The sequence below is a fragment of the Zeugodacus cucurbitae genome, chromosome 3, assembly GCF_028554725.1.
Source record: "Zeugodacus cucurbitae isolate PBARC_wt_2022May chromosome 3, idZeuCucr1.2, whole genome shotgun sequence".
Classification (NCBI taxonomy): domain Eukaryota; kingdom Metazoa; phylum Arthropoda; class Insecta; order Diptera; family Tephritidae; genus Zeugodacus; species Zeugodacus cucurbitae.
The window spans coordinates 30,842,551-30,867,530 of record NC_071668.1 but is presented as its reverse complement, the minus strand read 5'-3'; the positions used below and the strand labels follow the sequence as shown (position 1 = coordinate 30,867,530).

Sequence of the window (24,980 nt, the reverse complement as noted above, 5' to 3'; positions counted from 1 at the left end):
CAATTAATAATTCATACTTAAGCTAATCTCTTCAAAAAGTTTCTCGCCTACTGCATTCTCAATTAGCTGACCTACCTTTTTAGGTGGATGTGTTGGCTCCTCCTCGTAATCATTATTCTGTTCTTTCACTTTCGCGTTAGCACCTGCTGCTTTTCTGGTATTAGAGTTTTGTTCCGTTGGCGCAGATTTTAACACAGTTGGCGATCCATTCGGTGAAGCCACATGTACCACCGATTGCTGCTGGGGACCAGTTACTTCGGTTTTCTGTTGTAGCAACGTTACTTCTACAGGCGAATTCAAGTATCCTGCAGATTGTTCAGTAGCTTCTTTAGCTGCTACCGGGTTTACTTGTTGCTGTTGATCGACTAAGTTTACATTGTACGCTGGTCCTGGCTGCAATGGCAATGGCAGTGCTTGTTGTCGCTGTGCCATGGGCGCTTGCGGTGTCAGAGCAACTTGCTTTGACTGTTGAATTTGCCACTGCATATTCGATGGCATCATACCTACTATGCAAAGATTTAATATTTTAATTTAATGCAGTAATATATATGCATGCATATATGTGTACAACACATGCCATTTCACAGTAACGAGCATAATATTTTAAAATATGCCTACTTTTAGAACTTCTCTCTAAACTAAATTACAAATGTGCATGGATATATGGATATGGTTGTGTTGTGTTTGATAGATTTATGAAGTAAATTGAAAGGCTTTATCTAAAGCATTTACATTCCAGTAAAATAAAGATTTTGAGTATGGAAACAAGATCTATGTAGGTAGTCACATATACCGCTGGTAGAAGCAGAAGGGAAGACCTCCACTTCGTTTAAAAGACCAGGAGATTAGTTTTGTGTTAATTTTTTCTTAGATGGAAACTGATAATGAAAGGTTCTCATAATTAAAGTCAACCCACAGAATTTCATGAAGAAATTATTTCAAATGCATTGCACTAGAGGACTGATTTGTAAATAAATACTATTCCTGATCGTATGTTTTTCCTGAAATTTAATTGCTACTCTGAAGTAAGGTATGAATGCATGTATTATAAATATGTAGGTTCTGATTACATACCAATTGGCACGACATATTGTTGTTGAGGTGGAATTTGCTGTTGCTGCTGCTGTTGGGATATATACATGCTGCCCGGTGACAAATCTGTTATTTGGGGTAAATAAATACCGTTACGCTGTAACGTGACCGCATTATAAGCTGGATTTAAATTGATGTTTGGATTGTTGTTCGTATTTGTATTAGCATAAGTGTTGGTCTGCACATTATTGGGACTGTTATTGGCATTTACAACTGTTGTGGGCACTTGTATTCCTCCTTTGTGGCTAAATATGCGATTCTTAAAATCTACTGAGTATACAAAAGATAAAATATGTATTAATATTATTTTAAAGAATAAGTATGCTTTTACGTCATGTATGATAATTTCATAGTTTGTGGTTAAGCGTTTAAAATAAAAATTCCTCTCGAACTTAGCCCTTCCCTATTTTTTGTTGTTTTCATGGTAGTGTTGATACGTTTTGCTTTGCAGACATCAAGTCTTCTATCTATTGGCGTTCAGTGATCTCTCACACTATCTAATATGAATGTGAGTATGTTTTTCATGTTGACTGACACACTGGCTGACTAACTAAATAGACGCCTGAGTGACTGCGTACTTAATGACTCTTCAGTCAGCTATCAGTGCGACGAGTTCAGATCGCACAAGTGCATTGCACTGAAATATATAGCATATGTGCAAGTATGTAACTGCAATTATATTTCTGAGGGCTTGTGCTATGATTTTCTTATATGTATGCAATCAAATTGTAAATAATTTTTTTGTACATTAGTTTTCTTAGCTATTACAATGATGTTTTGATTGGTTGAAAATGTATATAGTAATTAACCCTTTTGTTAATCGAACGTTTGTTGGCAACATATTAAGATATCGACGTTGATATATAAATTATTTATTACCAAAATATGTACGAGTTTCAAAATAAAATATTGATCATTATAATATTTTTTAATATCGGAAAGGATGGGTTTTGTTATTCAACTCGTAATATGAGGCTTTATATAAAAGTTCTAACGATCAATAAAACTCTTAAACCTGAATATTTTAATAGAAGCAGCATATATATCTGGGTTATTAAATAATGTTAAAAAACGACTATTTCAAATTAGTAAATTCTCTGCAACATACTGTGAGAGAGTGAATTAAAGAGAATGTGTAATAATGGGAGTGTTAATAAATTCATATCATGTTCACCAATTAATGTTCACTCTCCAATTCGCATTCCTTTGTCCACAATCGCAGCTAAACGGACAGGCATTGACTACAAGAATTAATTGTAACAACAGTTGGACCGCAGTTGGAACAGAGTTGACAGAGAATAGATATGTAAGTACTATTATAACATTAATGAGAGTATATGTAAATGCTCACATGCTAATTTTGCTACTAACGGAACATGATGCACATAGTATTATCGTTTTTCAACTAATGGTTGTGTATAACACTTAAAACTAATCAAAATATGTGTTAGATTTACTAAGGCGGCCTGCTGTTAGAAATGGATAGAATCGGTTTAGTGTTTAACTAGCCGCAAATATATACAGTATTGTACCGATCGGATTACTCCATATACCATATACTATAAATAATGATTTTCGTTATTCTAGCCTAAAGTTCACTAAGAACAATCGGTTTCGATCTTTCTAAATTCCCACTTTTAACATTTGGAATACACAATATAACCCCTGAATATATTTTCAATATTTAGTTGTCTCAAATTGGGAGGGTATAAATTGTTCGGTTACACCCCGCTTTAGCTTTTCCTTATTTGTTAAATTTTGAATACAACTAACGAAGGGCATTTAACGTAGTCGACGAATTGTACAATCATACACCGAATATATTTTTATACTCTCCCGACAAAGTTGCTACGAGAGTAGAGTAGTTTTGTTCACATAACGGTTGTTTGTGTCACCAAGAAATAAAAGAGTTAGATATGGGTATATATATATATATATATAAATGATCAGGATGACGAGTGGAGTTGAAATCCGGATGTCTGTCCGTCCGTCTGTCCGTGCAAACGATAACTTGAGTAAAAATTAAGATATCTAATTGAAACTTAAAACACATATTCCTTGGCACCCTGAGGATGGGCAAAATCGGTCCACTGCCACGCCCACAAAATGACGAAAACCGAAAACTTATACAGTGTCATAACTAAGCCATAAATAAAGTTATGAAAATAAAATTTGGAACATAGGATCGCATTAGGGAGGGGCACATTTGGATGTAATTTTTTTTAAAGTAGGCGTAACCCCGCCCCAAATAAGTTTTTTGTATATATATTGCAAAATAAAAAGCTGTATAAACAAAACTTTCTGCAGTTGTTTCTTTTAGCCATTTCCTTATACAGTCCAAAAATGAAAGAAATCGGATAATAACCACGCCCACCTCCCATACAAAGGTTATGTTGAAAATTACTAAAAGTACGTTAACTCACTAACGAAAGAAACACTAAATTTTACAGAAGAAATATCAGAAAGAAGCTACACTCAGATTTTTTTTAAAAAACTTATGGAAAAATTGTCAAAATCGGACCATGGCTTTTCTAGGCCCCTGATATCGAACATGAAGAACTCAGTGCCTAAGGGTAAGTCTTGGATATATTGTATCTTGGTGGTAAAAACGAGTCAAATCGGTTCAGGAATTACCTCAGTCCCCATATACTATTTATGATGATTTTCGTTATTCTATTGATCTTTATGCCGAATATGTGGGTCGAATTGTGTTATCATTATGAAATTACACCAATAAATTGGGAGAGTATAAAATGTTCGGTTGCACTCGAACGTATCCTTTCCTTACTTGTTTATTTATCGAAAAGTTTGGGTGTCTGATTCATTGGTATACTAAATGCTAAGCTAAAGTACAGGAACTTCCATAAATCGAACTTTTTAATTCGCAATAGCGTTTAAAAATCAAATTTCACATACTAATTTCCTTCCATAACTTAAACTTCTTTAACTCGAAGTTCTCCATAACTCGCACTCTTGAATTGGCAATAGAAGTCAAATGACATAGAAAATTTCTTTCCATAAATCGAACTTTTCGACCAGGGCATAATACAAAAAATAAAATTTTACTATCGATGCAGAATTTAAAAGAGTCCCTATATTCGTATGGAGGTGAACAAGAAATATGATATTTACTTATGGATTTCATAAATCATGTAACAAAGGAATGGGTCACAGACGTCATTACAGAATAAATGTTTTAACGTATGTAGATAAAACTTTTAGCGTTGTAAATAAATAAAACTGTGTATAAATCTATATTTTATAGCTTTTAATTTTTTTTGAATGAAAAATTCTATAATTCGATATCTCTCTAACTCGAAGTTTTTTGTGGATTATGGTGATTCGAGTTAGAGAAGTTCCACTGTATTTGTATAATCGTTTATTTTTTTTTTCAATTAAAAAAATCATTCAGAATCGATTAATAAAATTCGAAGGAACAAATTGTATGGACCCTCTGGAGATTTCTAGAATTAGTACATAAAAAGATTTATCACATCCCTAAAAAAACAACCTCCTCCGTGATAATAGTTTGCGTGAACAGCGTAGAGAACAAACGCAGAGTCGTTTCACCAAAAGGTGGTATACAGTAGTATTCTAGAGATATACAAATCAATTTGGCATAGGCATGTACATACCATCATTTATTGTTTGGACTTGCGGATGAGGAGTAGCCGCCTTTCGGGTTTCCCAAGCGCCAGCATCCTCGCGATTATTTATGAGCGGTGGTACAATGCCGGGCAGTGTTTGTTGTGCTAACTGTTGCGGTTGCTGTTGTTGTTGTTGATGAGGTTGTGGCATAGGCTGCAATTGTGTTTTCGCGGCTTGTTGTAGAATAGGTGGCTGATATTGAGGCACCGAAACTATCTGCGAAAATCGAAAGGGTAAAAACAGAATTATAATAATAAGTAAAATTATTTTCTGGTGTGATACGGAAAAACTACCTTTTGAGCTTTAGTTTCTAAAGTATTCGCGGAGGCTGCGTCAGCATCCGACTTTGCCGTGGACGTAGCACCTGAACACTAATGATTGTACCAAAATTGACAGAATGAGAAAGAAAACATTTAATTGCTCTCGAGAACTTACTTCCGGTCCCTCATCACTACCATCTTCGCATTGTGGTATACCATCGCAGGCGTTATAGACAGCAATACATTCACCGGAATGGCAGGGAAATTGAAAACGTCCACAATGCGTAGGATACGCTATAGCAAAAATAGATGAAAACAAGTAAAGTAGGGCTAAGTTCGGGTGTCACCAAACATTTTATACTTTCGCAATTTATTTATTTGATTTTATTAATATAACAAACAATTTGACTCACATAATCGGCATATATATGGTATAAAGTTCATTGAAAGTTTGAAAACCCTAATATTAAGTATATGGGGATGGGGGAAGTTATGACCCGATTTCACTCATTTTTGACACGGAGACATATTATAAGAAGAAGCATATTCCCTCTTAATTTCAGTTTTGGACTGTATAAGGAAATACCTAAAAGAAACGACTGAAAGTTTCCTTGATATAGCTTTAGTAGTTTACGAGATATGTACAAAAAACTTAATAGGGGACAGGGCCACGCCCACTTCCCTAAAAAAATTACATCCACATATGCCCCTTCATAGTGCGATACTTCATACCAAATTTTATTTCAATAGCTTATTGGCATAGTTATAGCTCTTTATATGTTTTCGGTTAATGCCATTTTGTTTGAGTGGCAGTGGTCCGATTCCGCCCATCTTCGAACTTAACCTTCTTATGGTGCCAATAAATACGTCTTCCAAGTTTTAGCAAGATATCTCAATTTTTATATATATCTACCTTTTAGGATGTGAACAACTTTGTTACGAGAGTATAATTATTCAGCCTGATTATTTAATATATTTACATATATGTATTATATAAGTACATATATATTTATGCAATGTTATAAATTACCATTTTGTGGAAAAGCTACGCTTATTGGTGGTATTTGGTCTGCACCTATCATGGGCACGGGTCCCGCTGTTGCCAATACATTTGTTTTTCCGCTGGATGTTGCGGTAGCGGTGGCGGTTCCTATCACATATACTCCAGACACGTCGGCAGATTCCTTTCCCTGTCCCACTGCCGCTGATGCTGACGCCATTTTATCGCGCGTTTCTGCTTTTACCTTTAAACTTGTCAATTCCCACTCCTGTTGCGAAAAATTGTTGACATCAACTACTTGTGTTGTACTTGGGGCCATTGTAGTCTTTACATTCGAATTGCGAGCGACTGTCAGTACAGCACTGGTATAATTAGCATGGCGAGTGAATTTACAATGAAAATTCTCAGGTGGACCACACTCGAAGAGGTAACAATAGCCATCACTTTTATCTTCGAACACATACACGTCACAGGATTCCGTTTCACAACACAGACGTTGACATTCCTCAGTCGTGTCGAGCTCAAGACCTTGCAAGTATTTACCACCAAGTGTTTGTGATTCGCCTGTGCGAATAATGGTATTCTTGTGGATTTCATATTTACCTGTTAATATACATATAATAGGAATATATTATGCATTTATTATATAGTAATTTGAAAATAAAATAATTATTAAATTCTTTGCAGCGAAGGTTCGTTCGTGTACATTTGTGTTGTTCAGCCAACATAGTGACAGGGATAAAATAATGATTGATATAATGACATACATTTTAGAGGATATTCGAATATTAATTTTGAAATATCTACCTTACAAGCATTATAAAGTTCCTGAGCTATAAAGTAAATATAAGAAAGTGAAGTAAAAAAATATACCGAACTAACTATATAAAAACAAAAAATTAAATTAAATACTAATCAAGTATTTTCGTTTTCAATTAGAATAACAATAAAAATTATATCCATGTGTAAGAGTTTGTTTAATAATGAATCATTTTGAGAGACTTTCACCTGACTTCCCTATAAATTTGATTAAAAACTTGAAAAAAGACAAAGGTAGCTAAGTTAAAAAAAAAAAAAAAAAAAAAAAAATTGTATATAAGAAAACTAAGAAAAGTATATTAAGGGGGAACTGTTGTAGCAGTTATACGAATATAATTAGTAAAATTATTTCATTCGTAAAAACAGCTTAGGAGGAAACTCTCAACGATCAAACGCACCACTTGCACTTAAGCTCACCCACAAGTTTTGAAACAAACAGTTAATCAGCAAATAGTTTGGGAAATATTTCTTTCTCTTAAAACAATACAAAAGACACATAAATGTTGTGGAAAAGATTATATCAAACTGATTTGCATATTTACGGTATGCTCTTACTGTTAAAACACTGATAAACTGATGCATCTATTGCAACACGCCTGTGTTTGTTTCATTACAATATGATGTCCGATAGACGATAGCAATATAAAACAAGTAAGGAAAGGCTAAGTTCGGGTGCAACCGAACATTTCATACTCTCGCAATTTATTGCTATATTTTTATTAAGATATCACACAATTTGACCCATATATACGGCATAAAGTCCAATAGAAAAACGAAAATCATCATATATAGAATACAGGCTGAGGTAATTGCTGAACCGATTTCACTCATTTCACCACCAACATACATTATATCTAAGATTATATGCTCACTTAGTTTAGTTAAGATATTTCACATATTAACCGATTTATAAACTATTAATTTTAAAATTCGTATTTTTGAATATCCTATAATTTGCTATATGAAAGCTATGCGAAGTTATGATCCGATTTTAACGATTTCTGGTACAGAGACACACTATTAGAAGAAAAAGAATTCCTCTGAATTCAAATAAGATATCTGAGAGATTTACCGATATTTTCGGTGAAAAGTTGCCCTAAAGCACTGACTTCTTCATATTCGATATTAGGGGCATTGAAAAGTTATAGTCTGATTTCGACAATTTTTTCACAAGTGATGCCACAGATACCAGTATTTGTGTAAAGTTTTACTACACTATCTTCATTGGTTCGATATGTATATATTATAAAGTGAAGGAATGAGATGAGATTAAAAATTGAGTTATATGGGAAGTTGTCGTGGTTGTGAACGATTTCATCCATTTTCTACTGGTGTCATCAGGGTGTAAAGAAAATAGTATATACCGAATTTCGAAAATCGGTCTAGTTCCTGAAATACGGTTTTTGACCCATAAGTGGGCGATGCCACGCCCATTTCCCATTTTGTCAAAAAAATCTGAGAGCAGCTTCTTTCTGCCATTTCTACTGTAATGTTTAGTGTTTCTGACGTTTTTCGATAGTGAGTTAACGAACTTTTAATAATTATACTCTCGCAACCTGTTGCACAGAGTATCATAGTTTTGTTCACATAACGGTTGTTTGTGTCACCAAGAAATATAAGAGTTAGATATGGGGTTATATATACATAAATGATCAGGATGACGAGTAGATTTGAAATCCGGATGTCTGTCCGTCCGTCTGTCCGTCTGTCCGTGCAAGCGATAACTTGAGTAAAAATTAAGATATCTTAATGAAACTTGGAACACATGTTCCTTGGCACCCTGAGGAGGTTGCTTTCGAAAATGGGCAAAATCGGTCCACTGCCACGCCCACAAAATGGAGGAAACCGAAAACCTATACAGTGTCATAACTAAGCCATAAATAAAGTTATGAAAATGAAATTTGGAACATAGGATCCCATTAGGGAGGGGCACATTTGGATGTAATTTTTTTGGAAAAGTGGGCGTGACCCCGCCCCCAAATAGGTTTTTTGTATATAACTCGCAAACCAATAAAGCTATATAAGCCAAACTTTCTGCAGTCGTTTCTTTTAGCCATTTCCTTATACAGTCCAAAAACGAAAGAAATCGGATAACAACCACGCCCACCTCCCATACAAAGGTTAGGTTGAAAATTACTAAAAGTGGGTTAACTCCCTAACGAAAAACGTCAGAAACACCAAATTTTACATAAGAAAAGGCAGAAGAAAGCTGCACTGAGATTTTTTTACAAAATGGAAAATGGGCGTGGCGTCGCCCACTTATGGGTCAAAAACCATATCTCAAGAACTATTCGACCGATTTCAATGAAATTCGGTACATAACACTTTCTTGACACCCTGATGACACGGGTGGAATATGGGCGAAATCGGTTCACAACTACGTCTACTTCCCATATAACCCAATTTTGAATTCCATCTGATTCGTTCACTTTATAATGTATTCATAAGGAACCAATGAAGCTAGCGGAATAAAACTTTACACAAATACTGTATTTGAGCTGTGACATCACTTGTGGAAAAATTGTCAAAATCGAACCATGACTTTTCAAGGCCCCTGATATCAAACATGAAGAACTCAGTTCCTAAGGTTAATTTTTCACCGAAAATATAGGTAAATCCCTCAGATATTTTAATGTAATTCATTCCCTCTGAATTTTTTTCTTATAACAGTTTCTCTCTGTACCTGAAATGGTATAAATTGGGTCATAACTTCCCCCAGATCCCATATACCTAATTATAAGTAATATTAAATTAAGTGAGCGTATAGTCTTCGATACGTTGTATCTTGGTGGTGAAAACGAGTGAAATCGGTTTAGGAATTACCTCAGTCCCCATTACTATTTATGATGATTTTCGTTATTCTATTGAACTTTATGCCGAATATATGGGTCGAATTGTGTTGTCTCTATAAAATTACATCAATAAATTGCGAGAGTATAAAATGTTCGGTTACACCCGAACTTAGCCCTTCCTTACTTGTTTTCAACCTAAATTTTGTATGGGAGGTGGGTGTGGTTATCATCCGATTGACTGTATAAGGAAGTGGCAAAACGAAACGGCTGCAGTTTGGTTTATATAGCTTTATTGGTTTGCGAGATATATACAAAAAACCTATTTGGGTGCGGGACCACGCCCACTTCTCCAAAAAAATTACATCCAAATATGGCCCTTACTAGGGCGATCCTTTGTACCAAATTTTACTTTTATAACTTTATTTATGGCTTAGTTATGACTCTTTATGTGTTTTCGGTTTTCGTCATTTTGTGGGCGTGGCAGTGGTCCTATTTTGCCCATCTTCAAGCAACCCTCTCACGGTCCCAAGGAACATATGTGCCAAGTTTCGTCAAGATATCTCAATTTTTACCCAAATTACATCCGGATTTCAACTCTTCTCGTCATCATGATAATTTTGAAATATATAACCCTATATCTAACTCTTTCTGGGTGACACAAACAACCGTTATGTGAACAAAACTAGTATACTCTCTTTGTTGCGAAAGTATAAATATTGAAAAATCCTAAAGACGAAATAAATGCCACTCAGAAAGAAAACTAAATGATTGTCTGATCTAGACATACAAATAGCAGTCCAATATTACATATAGACTACAATTTTAAATCATAAGCAACTGCATAAAGGTATGAAACCAATGCGGAATGGGAAAGAATACAAAGATCACTGTCCAAACGCGTAAAGAAGCGCTCAGCCGTTCAATTTCGAATCAAACAATAGCATTATCTGCCTAAAATCCGCGTCACGCCATCAAAACACTCTATATACACATATATGTATGCATATTTTATTTACCCAAACATAGTTCCAAATCCATTCGTTTTGTCAAGCGATGCGTATCGACGTCTACTGTTGCTGTTTTTACGGTGAGTGGACCGGTGCCAAGTACACCCGTTGTCTGTGTGGCAGCCCAACTGGCATAGCCATCGTTGGCGGTAGTGCTGATAGGCTTAGAGCCGCAGCTGATGTGTGATACATTCTGAGTAAAAATTAGGAAAATAATGGCGGCTTCCGCTGCTTGTCGCAGAAGACGTGTTTGGGGATCGAACGCGATGCCCATTAAAATGCAGTTACGAAACATTCAATGCACAGAAATAATAGATGGTTGAATTAAGCAGCAGAATGCCACTATCGAATAAATTCTTGTGTTTCCAGGTATAAATTTAACTTGTTCTTTTATATTAAAATTTATCTGTTTACTTTCGCAATTTTTTCGATTAACATGCATCACATTACGTTAATATTGGCTTTATTGCGAACGCGAACCATGATATCATAATTCGAACTGCGCCAATGGAAAACAGTCATCAAATTGTATACAAAAATATTATATGTACCGATATCACATTATAAATGGAAATACCTCGCACTCGCACTTTTAATCATTAATCATGTTATTTTTTTCAATTATTTAATTTATTTTTATGTTTATGAACAAATTAAACTTTTTATATTTATGTTATTGTTGTTCCTTTTGCCCGTTGTTGTCTTATATCCGAATAACAGCCTTATGGCAAAATATTGATTTTTCCACAAACTGCTTACGCTTGCACCTTATCTATTTGCAATGAAATATTTTTGTTAACGTTATCTCAATAAATAACCGTAGTTTTACGTACATCATTCATGTTAAGTTAATGAATTATTTAAATATTTAAATATAAATTTTGTGCTAACCAGTGTTTTGTTATTTGAAATTTCATCAGCAGCAATTTAATGTTTTTCTCTTAGCTGTTACGTGCACGACAAAAGTCATTTTCTAATTGTCAGGAAGAATTCCAATGGAAGTGGAATTCCAGTAAAAGCTTACGTAGCTTTTAAAAAATTACGGGAATAATAATATTTGAAAACAAGTAAGGAAAGGCTAAGCTCGGGTGCAACCGAATATTTTATACTCTGGCAATTTATTGATGTAAATTTATGAAGATATCACAATTCGGCCCATATATTCGGCATAAAGTCTAATAGAATAACGAAAATCATCATATATAGTATATGAGGGCTGAGCTAATTCCTGAACCGATTTTACTAATTTTCACCAACAAGATAAAATATATCGAAGACTACGCACTCACTTAATTTTGGAAAGATATATCCCATATTAAACGGTTTATAAAGCCCATCGTATTTTTGGAAAACCTATAATTAGGAATATGGGATCTAGGAAAAGTTGTGGCCCGATTTTAACCATTTTTGGTACAGAGATCAACTATTATAAGAAAAAGATTCCCTCTGAATTACATTAAAATATCTGAGAGATTTACCTATATTTTCGGTGAAAAATTACCCTTATTCACTGAGTTCTTCATGTTCGATATCCGGGGCCTTGAAAAGTTATAGTCCGATTTGACAATTTTTCAGTATAAAGTATTTGTGTAAAGTTTTAGTTTCTTTATGGGAAGTTGTCGTGGTTGTGACCGATTTCATCCATTTTCCACACGTGTCATCAGGGTGTCAAGAAATATTATACACCGAATTTCATTGAAATCATCGAGTAATTCCTGAGATATGGTTTTTGACCCATAAGAGGGCGACGCCATTTTCCATTTTGTAAAAAAAATTTGAGTGTTGCTTCTTTCTGCCATTTATTCTGTAAAGTTTAGTGTTTCTGACGTTTTTCGTTAGTGAGTTAACTCACTTTTAGTAATTTTCAACATAACCTTTGTATGAGAGGTGGGCGTAGTTATTATCCGATTTCTTTCATTTTTGGAATGTATTAAGAAGTCTCTTAAAGAAACAACTGCAAAAAGTTTGGTTTATATAGCTTTATTGGTTTTCGAGATATCCTGATCATTTATATACACATATGAAAATATTTAAAGAATGAAAACGCACAACTCACACTATCAATCGATGCATCAGACAACTGTATCGGAGGCGTGCTGCACCAAATAAAAAACGACGAGGCGCAGCCCCTAGGCTTTTTTTCCCGCAAGTTAACAACATCTCAACGTAATTGGAGTACATACTCAAGAGAGCTTTTCGCCGTATATAAAAGCTTTAAATACTTCGCCGACCAACTTGAAGGTAGATGTTGCTCGATCTACACCGACCACACACCAATCACTTTCGCTTTTAAACAGAAACCCGAAAAGGCAGAGCCACGACACCTCCGATACTTGCATTACGTCAACCTATTTACGACTGATATACGTTACGTAAAAGGTAAAGAAAACACAGTACCCGATTTCCTTTCACGCACCAATGTAATGCAACGCGAACCTATCGACTACGAGGTGATTGCGGCAGAACAGAATGCGGACTAAGATGCCCGTGCTCAATTCAGCACAACAGATATATTGCCATATCTCAAACAACAAATGCAAACCTTACATGCCGAAGTCATGTCGCAAAACAATTTTTAACACGACATTGCACATCCTGGTATTCGAGCCGATGATGACCCGACTCATCAAACAAAGATTCGTCTGGCCCAACATTCACCAGGACGTTGCAACCTGGGCAAGGCAGTGCATACCAGAGAACGGCATTTGCTGAATGAAAAACATTCGTACGCGCTCAACAGCCGAATAATCACACTGTTCGGATCAGCCGATCAAACTTGCCTGAGCTCACATTTTCGTTGTTGATTTTAAATTCACTCGTGTGTGTGCGATTTTTTGTTTCACTCCGAGTTTGTTCGGCTCGTGTTCAATATAATGATTTCGGGCGCTTGCTCATTCGATTCAACAATCATTGTTTTGAACAAGAACAACACTCAACTCGCAAAAATCAACTCGTATGATTTTACTCATGCGCGCAGCAAGCGGCACTTTTTCTGCACAGATGAAATGTGAGAAGAAGAACAAGACAAGCTACAATAACAAACTGCATAGAAATTGTTACGGTACATGCAGTCATGCAGTCGTAACGCTCACATCGTGTCGTCTTGTCGCTAATTGTTTACTCATAATCGATCAACTCAAATTGAACCGAATGATGCTTTCGTCAACACAGGCTCATTTTATTGAACGCTGACTTTTGTTCAGTGAGTTGAAGTGAGTGAGAAATTTTGAACCGAGGACTCAAAATCCAAAGAATGATGTGTACGGCAAATTGAGTTGATTTTTACTCATCACTCTGTTTTTTTTCAGTGAGTTGAGTTGAATGAAAAAGTTCGCGTATGAGTAAATCAAGAAAATAGTGATTTTTGCAGTTCTCTGGTGCATACCATGCCAAAAATCGAAAATTCAGCGGCATAATAAGACCACACCCGGACGTTACGACACCACAGAGTCACGTCTCGACCATTTTAACATCGAGATAGTCGGCCCACTACCGCCTTTAAACGATTACCGATACCTACTAACGATCGTCGATAGATTTCCGCGATGGCCAGAAGCAGCACCTATCAAGAACATAACGGCTGAAACTGTCGCCACCACACTCATAGAAGCATGGATCACGCGATTTGGTGTACCTTCTAAAATTACAACGGACCAGAGGCGAAAATTTGAATGTCAAGTTTTTAAGCAACTCAACGAAAGACTAGGTATACTTCACCTCTGCACAACCGCATATCATGCCCAAGCTAACGGTTTAGTTGAGCGTTATCATCGTACACTCGTACACATCGGCAATCGAGTTACCGCTCATCATGCTTGGACTTTAATCGATATTTAAAGAGGACATACAGGCAACACCGGCGGAACTAGTTTACGGAAAAAGCTTGCAACTACCGGCAGAAATATTTACCGAACCGAAGCCGTTCCAAAACGAAGCAGAGTTTGTTCAAGAATTCAGACATGCAATGGAATCGATACGACCGACGCAAACGGCACACCACACAAAAATAAAACCATTCATACCCGTATGACGGACCATTCGCAGTAATAGAACGTCATCCGAAATATTTCACGCTGGACATCCGAAAAAAAATTAGAAAAATTTCAATCGACAGGCTGAAAGCGGCATTTACCGACGATTCCCTAAACGTCTGCGTCTGTAAGCACACACAGATTGAAAGGGGGCTGGTTGTGGCAGTGTAGTAGCAGAACTGTCATTATTCTTTCATTCTCATTCTTCTGCGCATTCTTACAGAGATCACACCACTTTTATTCTTTTACGCATATTCATCTAGAACACGCCACTTTCCGAATAAAAGTATTAGTATAGACAAAAGTCGAAGCACGTGTTTTAATCAAGGCAAGGAAAAGCCAACAGAATCGGAAGCAACCATAAGCTGACGACCATAAAACCCATATATATTACCACATGTCTAACTCTTTTATTTCGGAATGATACAAACAACCGTTATGTGAACAAAACTATAATACTCTGTGCAACATGTTACGAGAGTATAATTATCAGCTGATACGCAAGAACCATAGAGATTTACAGTTCCTTTTTGTGTTTTCGTTTCCACCTGTGATGTGACATCTCACAATTTGAGGAAGATGTGAGCATAACAATCAAACAAAAAAAGCGGGTGTGTTTATTTAAAATTTTAATTGAAAAATATATTTATTTTAAAAATTAGGTGTGTAGTGTCGAGTTGTAATGACGATATTGTAAATAAATATTACCAAATATAAATAATTACTTTCCCACGAACAAATCAATAACTTTTTGTAGCAAAAATTTAAATACAAATAATCTATTGTTTAAAAATTTAAAAAATGTTTCCACTATTCTCAATATCGATGGTTTACATATATCTTTATTTAAATATGACTTTCATATTTTATCTATACAATGTTATACTTGTTTCTCCGAAATTGTTCAGTTTAAACTCAAAAGTATTTATATTTACTATTATAAAAAGTTTATATTTTCACTTTTGACCGTTTTTTCATGTTGCCTGAGTGAGAATTCTCAATCATGCGACGTCATTACTATTCGTCGTGTCGTAATCTTGTCTCTATCATTCTTCCGTCGGTCTGACATTATAAGCGATAACTTTAATAAATAGAGATAATATATCTTGATGAAACTATGTACCAAGGTACTGCAGACGGGAAGGCATCTGTGTGTGTTTTTTTTTAATGGGCGAAATTGGTTCACAACCACACCTATTTCTTATATAACACAATTCTTCTGAATCCGTCGCCAAACATTACATAAATAATGCAATCTAAATGTTACACGGCTCCTCTAAAAATTATGGAAATCGGACGATAATTTTTCAAGGCCTTAGACATTAACGAAATCTGTCTAGACCTTGGTCCTACATCTAATATAATAATGTGATATGTAATATCACTTATTTCTGAATATGATACGATATCTCGCCAAATAAGCCATATCAGGTCATGTAAAAAGCGAGAATATTTCTATTATCATTGTACCATTCGATAAAAATATCTCACCAGATCAATTGTGGAACCCCGCAAGGAGGAATCCTGTCCACCTTGCTCTGGGTCACTTTGATCAACAAACTGATACTCCTACTTGGCAGGGAGAATTTTAATGTAGTATGTTATGTGGACGATCTAGCGATTCTCTGTTCAAGGAAAAATCACACTCGTTTATCACGGCTCGATATGGGCTCTGGGTAATTCCGGAAAAATCAGAAATCAGTCTCAATTTAATCCCTCATCTCTAAGGGGTAAAACCATTAAACTCACTCCGTCAAATATCTTGGGGTCATCCTAGATAAAAAACTAAGCTGGAGAGAACACATTGAGTGTAGAACCATTGCCTCGAAGTGGGGCCTTCGGCCCCAGATGGTATATTGGCTGTATACAAGTGCGATTCGACCGACACTAACATATGGTGCATTAGTTTGGCGGAAGCACTAACGAAAAAGTGTCGGATTAAACCATTGGAACAGGTTCAGAGGACTTGCTTGATAGGGATAACCGGTGCTATGAAAACAGCTTCAACAAAGTCCTTGGAGGTTATCCTTGATATCCGGCCAATACATATCTAAGTGGAGTAAGATGCAACGCTTATAGTGTGTAGGCTAAAAATCTTTGGCCACTGGACCCAAACATTGCACCAAAGGTTTACAACATTGTCACTGAACTCGGTTTGGATTGGCCCTGTGACCGGGAAACCGACACTGTTGGGAAAATTAAGGCAACGTTCTCCTTCCCCAGCAAATAAGAATGGATCAACGATACAATCATATATAGTACCAATGGTGAAATCTATATATTCAATGACGGATCAAAAGGTGAAACGGACGAAAGCAGGCTTCTTCTGTAACAACCCACATACAGAAAGCAGCTTAAAACTATACGACTACAACTCGGTATTTCAAGCTGAGATTGTCTGACTAAGGGAAGGCGCTAGGTATATAATGATAAATCCTTCGTTCATTAACTAGATAATGTTATTTCAAGATGTGTGCAAAATTTGAACAAAATCGCTTTATAACTTTTTGAGATAGTGTCCACCGACTTGAAAAATTAAGTTTTGAGATAAATAAGTTTTTACATTTGTACAGACGTGGCCTGATGGACGGAGCTTCCTAAGGCTATATTTCTTAGAATATTACTCGGATTGATTTGATATTTTTGGATAATATTTTAAACAAATTGTATTAATTAATAAGACAATACATTTTTTTCAAATTTTTAAATTTTGAAATCCACCTAACAACCCCTTAAAGCATGTTTAGTAGTTTGGAGTGCCCAGAAAAGATTCTTCTCCACATGATTCAATCAGCTCACGACTTCCAGTTTTAAAGCAAGTATCTTCTTGGTCAACAAACAGCCGTATGGAGACGAGCTAAAGTGAAAAATCAACGAAAGCCTCGGATGAGAAACCCCCTTTTTGATGACGACCCCTGCAAACGTTTTAATGATCATGATTTGAGGGTATGCACCTGGAATGTCCGGTTAATTGGAAAGGTGCCTCTGCCCAGCTGGTTGAAGTCCTCATACGACTAAAGGCTGATGTCACCGCCATCCAAGATGTGCGATGGACGAGACAATGACGGCAGAAGGTGGGTCCTTGTGACATCTACTACAGCGGCCATATAAAGGAGCGCAAATTTGGTGTTGGATTTCTGGTGAGAGAGAGACTCCGTCGCCTAGTCCTGGCATTCACATTGGTGGATGAAGCGCATAAAAGCAAGGTTCTTCAATATATCGCTTATTTGCGCCCACGGCCTGAAATATGGTTGTCTGTAGTACCAGATTCCAGCACAAGAAAATTCATCAAGTGGCTGTCTCTTGATCGAAACACGCGTAACCAAATCGATCATGTTGTGATAGACGGAAGAGATTTCTCCAGTGTTTTAGACGTGCGTACGCTCCGAGGTCCAAATATAGACTCGGACCATTATCTGGTAGCAGCGAAGATACGCAACAGCCTCTGTGTAGCAAAGAACACCGGTCAACAAACTCTATGAAGGTTCGACGTCGAAAAGCAGCAATCGAAACAGACAGCTAAGAAATTTTCTCGTCATCATCTCGGTATAAGGGAACTATGAAACGGCATCTCAAACTCACTGCGTACCGCTGCAGCCGAAATAATCGGATTTCGGTAACGACAAAAAATAACCTGGTACGATGAGGATTGCCGTCTGGCAGCGGAAAGAAGACGACCACAAAATGTGCGGGGTGGGATAGATACCGAGAGCTGAAGAGGGAAGCGAGACGCATTTGCAAACAAAAACAAAAAAAAAAGAAATACGTGAAGAAAAAATTAACGAAGGTATCAAGGCCGAAGCATCCTCATGTAGGGACCAAGGCGGTAATTTAGTCACCGATATCCAGGGCATAGGAGGATTAAGGAGGGAACACTTGTCCGACATGCTGAATGGCAGTGAAAATACAACACCAGGAGATGGCGAACCCGATTCCCCAATCGATGACGATGAAACAGATGTTCCATTACCCGACCTTGTAGAAATTCGAATAGCAATTACCCGCTTGAAGAACAACAAAGCAGCGGGGGCCGATAGATTACCGGCAGAACTATTCAAATACGGCAGCGAAGAACTGATAAGGTGCATGCATCAGCTTCTTTGCAGAATATGGTCGGAAGAAAGCATGCCTGACGATTGGAATCTCAGTGTGCTCTGCCCAATCCATAAAAAGGGAGATCCCACAATCTGCGCCAGTTACCGTGGGATCAGCCTCCTAAATAACGCATACAAGGTTCTATCGAGCGTACTGTGTGAAATACTAAAGCCCACCATCAGCAAACTGGTTGGACCTTATCAGTATGGGCTTAGGTCTGGAAAAACAACAACTGTACAGATATTCACCATGCGCCAAATTTTGGCGAAGACCCGTGAAAAGAGGATCGACACACACCACCTTTTTGTCGATTTTAAAGCTGCTTTCGACAGCACGAAAAGGAGCTGCCTTTACGCCGCGATGTCTGAATTTGGTATCCCTGCAAAACTAATACGGATGTATAAGTTGACGTTGGGCAACCAAAGCTCCGTCAGGACCGGGAAGGACCTCTCCGAACCGTTCAATACCAAACGCGGTTTGAGACAAGGTGACTCGCTATCATGTGACTTCTTTAATGTATAATACTGGAAAAAAACGAGCTACAGAGCCACCTAGAGTAAATACAATCTTCTATAAGAGTGTACAGCTTCAGCCGTACGCCGATGATATTGGTATCATCAGAAGCAACACCGCGCTGTTAGTTCTGCTTTTTCCCGCCTGGATAAGGAAGCGAAGCGTATGGGTCTGGAAGTGAATGAGGACAAGACGAAATATCTCCTGTCATCAAACAAACAATCAGCGTACTCGCGGCGCAGTACTATCGATTCGGCTATAACTGTCTAAACGGTTTATACGCGAATTACATACATACATAAATTACATCCAAATATGTCCCTTCATAGTGTTACTTTTTTTTACTTTCATAACTTTATATATGGCTTAGTTATGGCACTATATGTGTATTCGGTTTTCGCCTTTTTGTGGGCGTGGAAGTGGTCCGAATTCGCAACCTTCCTATAGTGCCAAGAAACCCATGTACCAACTTTATATCTTAATTTTTACTCAAATTACACCTTGCACAGACCGACGGACTTTGTTATATATAACTCTATATCTAATCGTTTACTATATTACTATCTTTGCAATATGTTGCGAGAATACAAATATTCCCTTATTTTTAGCCTTCGAAACCCACCTAACCCTTTAATTCAGTAAGGAAACACATGTTCAGCATCAATTCATGTATTTAGCAGTCTCCGACTAGTTACGCTTGCATTTTAGACTAGTTGTTAGACAAAACTAGTTGATTACACCGTTGGGATAATAAGGCGATGGTCCCAGCATTTTAAAAGCTTACATTTAGGGGGTGTTGTACATAATATTCATGCACATGTGTATGCGATGGTGTCAAAGTTGGGGTTGTTTCAAAGTGCTTGTTCTGCTTTTCATATAATTCACTCTTTCCTTTTCATCTTATTCCTGAAGATGTAAAGAATAATAAGAAGTATTAAAAAATCGAATGACTTTAAACACAAATATACAACCAAGTGAGTTTTGTTTTATTATTATATGTACTATTAATTATTACTTAGATTTATAAAGATATCTTATTATAATAGGCATTAAAAAAGCAAGCTAGGCGAGTATGCATATGGACCAATCAATCGCGGTAAGCACGCATAAACAAAATTTTTGAAACGAATTCTAAGGCAAAACTCGTAATCTTTAAAACGAGAAATTATAATTGTACAACATGGGTCAATTGAACAAACCAAACCTAAAATCGGAATCTGGCAAAGTTTTTTAACAATTTATTTATAAACTTCTTTCGAATTTTGTACTAGCTTCTGAAACTGTTACATGAGCAAAGTAAACTACCGTTAAAAACGTAAATCTGTCTAACCTTCAATTAATGACACTGACTTTGAATGTGTTTCTATCGATTTTTAAACACAAATAAAAGGCTGGGGAATAGATACATATTTCGATTACTGCATAAACCTATTCGTATTTACATATGTATTATATATTTTTGAGAATGAATATGTGTATCCTATCTCATGCTTTGCTTTTATGCATGCTGTAGAAGCCCGACTTGTAACCAACCATGTAAAATTAGCATAATTTATTCACAGGCGCTTTTTGCCATCTGCTAATATTATGTGTACATGCATTGAAAGCATTGCATACTACATCCAAGGTAGGTTTACTTACATAGCAACAACAAAAGTTTTTAGCCAAATCGATCCGCTGTTATGGTACTCTTATTAGGTGGTCAATAACTTAACATGCTGTTACGTTATCTCATAGACAATGACATGCTTATTTTACAGAAGTAATCATTATACTCTCAATCTATGCTGGCATCGCTTCTTTTCATACTATATCAGCACTGCGCATGTGCCGCTCATGCATTTATCTATATTTGACATTTTCCAGTAATTCTTTGTAGCTCCCTGCCTCAAAGGCTTTTTATACAAAGTATATACCGGCGGGTTGGTCATGAAAATACTTAAAAGTCGCAAAGGACACTTTACAATAATTTCCCGCTTAGCTTTTTTATCTCAAAATCAACATTGCGCATGAGTCACATTTTTGGTCGTTCTTGCATTTTGTCTATAGTACATATTTTTGATAATTAGCAAAAATCGTCTATGCCATATTGCTACGTAAAACTGTTAATGTTGCATCCGACGTTTATCAGACGCAAACCTCCAACCAACGGGCTGTTAATGAAAATGCAAGACAGATTCACCAACTTACGGAGGGACTAACATGTCCCGCTACTTGCTTATCTGCTTGTAAGCTGAATGTAAAGCTAGAAGAATCATTATTATGCACATGCATATACACACATATATGGAATATCCATGCATTCGTTTATTGAGATTTGTCATTCCTAACATGGTATTGACCCTGCTTAGCTCGTTTGCATTCAACAATAAAATGCAGACAAGATGCCTAGACGGTTATTATGCGAACCTTTGCCAGTTGTTACTATGTACGAATTAGTAAGCAACCCTTATTTGGTCCCATTCATTCATTCATTCTGTGCAGGCAATCGAACAATTATTACTACTTCAGAACTATAACAATTTTGTCGTTTTGAATCACATTATCTGAATTTTAAAAATTTATACAAATTACAGAAAATCTCTTCCTTCGCGTCGACCAATTGAGATGTAAAGAAATAGTAAATAAGTAAGGAAGTGCTAAGTTCTGGTGTAATCAAACACTTAAACACACAATTTGACCCAAATATTCATTATAAAGTTTACAGAATATATCCAATCATGAACAGTTCGAACTCTTGAGCGCGTTTAAAATTCAAATTTCATAAAAACTCCTTCCATAACTCAAACTTCTTTAACTCGAAGTTCTTCATAACTCGAACTCTTGAATTGGCAATAGAAGTCAAATCAAACAAATTTCCTTCCATAAATCGGCTTTTCAGAGCATAATACAAAATTTAAAATTTTACTATCGAGACAGAATTTTAATAGAGGAATGGGATACAGACGTCAAGAGTCAAACAAAGCAAAGTGCAACCAACAAAAGTACAGAATACATGTTTTAACCTATTACATAAAACTTCATGCGAGTAAATAAATAAACCTTTGTATAAAGTAAAAGGTAGTATATGCTCAATTTGTATTGAAAGTGATAGTTATAAGCAACATAATTGCTAAACAGATTACATGATACCTGAGGACAAATTAAGCATGATTAATTTAAAGGAAATTAATTTATGGCATTTCAAGCCTGCGACGAACTTAATTCATCGGACATGGACATCTTTGTCCATCGCTTACTGCAGAGATGAAAACAAAGATGGATAAGCTAGCAATCATGTATATCCTCCTAATGCTCATCGAAATTTCACTTAGTGATGACTCTTTTGAATTTAATACTTCAAATATTATAATGTTGGTCAATGAACTCTGTTTTTCGAAGGGGCACCCGCATTACATTTGGTCGGCAAATGATATTGTTTAAAATTTTTTTAATAAAAAAATTGAATATGTGTATATTTTCTTTTGTTTCTGGAAAAATATATCGCTATATATGTATATGAATAGTGGCACAACTCGAAAATGATTTTTCAGGAGAGCGGATTAAAGTTGTCAATTGTCTCTTTTTAGCAAATATAGAAAAATGCTATAATTTTGTTGACTTAACTAGTGACATGTAATATATTAAAGAAATGGTGAGCATAAGTGGACTGCTTAAACGTCTTCCACTTTGAATTATGGCTTTATTTGTGAAAAATAATAATCAAATTCGCCGTCATAAGTTAAATATGTCATTATTGCTGAAAAATAAAATGATAAGAAGAATCTAATTTTAACGACACATTCTTATCTGGACTGTTTATTTTTCTACACATCAGAATACATTTTTTACACAATGTGACCATTTTTCCATACTCAACTTAAAAATCGTTGTTTTTCATTTTATTTTTTTCTTACACACTCCCCTGCTCTCTTCGGCTTCGAATTAGGTTTGGTCCACTTTTTGGTCCATAAATAAAAAGTCAAACGCCAACCGTGGTCAGGGATTGAAATTTAAGAAAGTATCCCAGCAAGTCATGGGTACTGAAACTCCAACACATTCAAAGAAATTTTAATAACACCACTACATACACACATACACAACAAAGGGTAAAATGTGCATAAACATTTAATTCAACTCTTCTCTCATGCAGCACCCTGACTGATAGAAAGAAACAACCAAAGTTCTCGTGTTTGAACAAGTTTTGTTTTGAGCTATATCATGGCTGCTTGTGAAGTATTATTTTGCGTGTTTTATTTAATTCAGTGATCTGCAGCCTAATTAAAGTATAAATTATTGAAGCACGCATTTTTAAATAAGTAAAACGTAAAATAAAAGTTTTCTAAGGCCAAAATATGGAATTGAAGAGGGTGATGCAGTAATACTTCATTGCACTATCAATTCGAAGCACGCAATAGAAGCCAACAATGGTGAACATCAATGGCGAAACCATTGAATACGTAAATAATTGTTGAATATAATAATATTATCTTGCCTTAAATTCTAATTAATTTTCCACACAGATATTTCAAACCACATATGGCGCGTTAAAGGTACGCAAACTTATTGGTGTCACTTATTGTAGCAGCGAATAATTTTCGAAGCGATGGAATATGTGCTGCAAGCAAATCCAAAACTATGGACGCAAACGCTGCTACATGGAACCCAAATCATTCACACACCAGATATTACGTTTAATGTCACTTTTTTGCGTGCAATTAAACCTTTTGGTCAACACAAGCACGAGAATTGGAACGACATGGTTTAGGTGCTTTTGAAACCGTTTATTATCACGACGTGTGTCAAATGGGTTTTGCCAATGAGCTAGAGGGCAAAGCAGTTTCAGTATCTTTGAGCTTACCGGCACTTGGCCGTGCTATTAGCAGCTAAAACACAGAAATTAAAGGGTAAATTTAAGTGAATGTTTGTGCTCATAGAAATTTAAAAACTTTTTGTACGTTTAATTAGGAGGACTTTTTTGATTCATTTTCACCTTGTATTGAGGAATCATAACGTTGTTGTATCGCTTTACAAGGACATAAATTCACCGAAATTAGTTCAATGGAAATACTACAGCAAGAGCATGGATGTTAAGACTTGAACAGTGCCGTGTTAGATTTAGAATTCCTGAAACATAAGGTAATTATTACCAACTTTTATTACAAACTTTATAAAAATTCTAATTTTACTTTATATTTTATAGAAATCCTCCTCCCAGATGAATCTAGTACTAGTGAAATTAATGAAAGAACCGATCTTATAACAACTCCGAAAGAAACCAAAAGAGTCCTCACATAATGTGCGCAGCTTACACTTCCAGACCGCACGGGGTATTTGACATTTTCCACTCTTCCTCCAGCCTTTATCCGATAGCAAAAATTGTTCAAATATTCATTTTCACCTACTTTATACATATGTATATAGTGTAGTACGATAATATATGTATAAAGTAAATATAATAATAAACAACTAATTGGCATGATATTTTCAATAAATATGTAATATAATTAATGATTTTGTTATTAAATTCTCATTTGGGATTTTGATAGAACTAACCGAAAACAGAGGGTATAGTTTCTGGGCTTTTGTGGGTCGCAGAACTGAAAGTGCACGTGGAGTTTTGGTTCGCAGTTTTGGGTCTTTCACCCGTGATTGTACCAATACCATTCTCCAAATTGTGCAAGAGGTATATATACATTGCTAAATAATGAATGTAATGTGCAAGAAAGGGATGAACGATCACA

At 36.0% G+C, this 24,980-nt stretch overlaps 1 protein-coding gene and 1 long non-coding RNA gene across 8 annotated transcripts in view; one reads left to right on the top strand and one right to left on the bottom strand.

The window, feature by feature from the left end:
- LOC105220090 (uncharacterized) overlaps positions 1–24,980 on the bottom strand; it is a 77,226-nt gene that overhangs the window by 3,090 nt on the left and 49,156 nt on the right. For 2 of the 7 annotated variants that reach the window (XM_054228180.1, XM_054228179.1), the window contains 6 exons: positions 6,031–6,603; positions 5,176–5,294; positions 5,034–5,111; positions 4,728–4,956; positions 1,075–1,362; positions 76–506 (listed from right to left, as the gene is read on the bottom strand). In XM_054228180.1, the coding sequence (XP_054084155.1) occupies positions 76–506; positions 1,075–1,362; positions 4,728–4,956; positions 5,034–5,111; positions 5,176–5,294; positions 6,031–6,603 (1,718 nt within the window). Of the gene's footprint in view, positions 1–75; positions 507–1,074; positions 1,363–4,727; positions 4,957–5,033; positions 5,112–5,175; positions 5,295–6,030; positions 6,604–10,627; positions 11,615–24,980 lie in introns of those variants that run through there. The other 5 variants (XM_011196495.3, XM_011196496.3, XM_011196498.3 and 2 more) reach the window with 5 other exon arrangements.
- On the top strand, positions 23,352–24,753 carry LOC128920554 (uncharacterized). The gene is made up of 4 exons (XR_008470645.1): positions 23,352–23,696; positions 23,760–24,143; positions 24,205–24,375; positions 24,440–24,753. It is a non-coding gene; the product is annotated as an uncharacterized LOC128920554 (long non-coding RNA).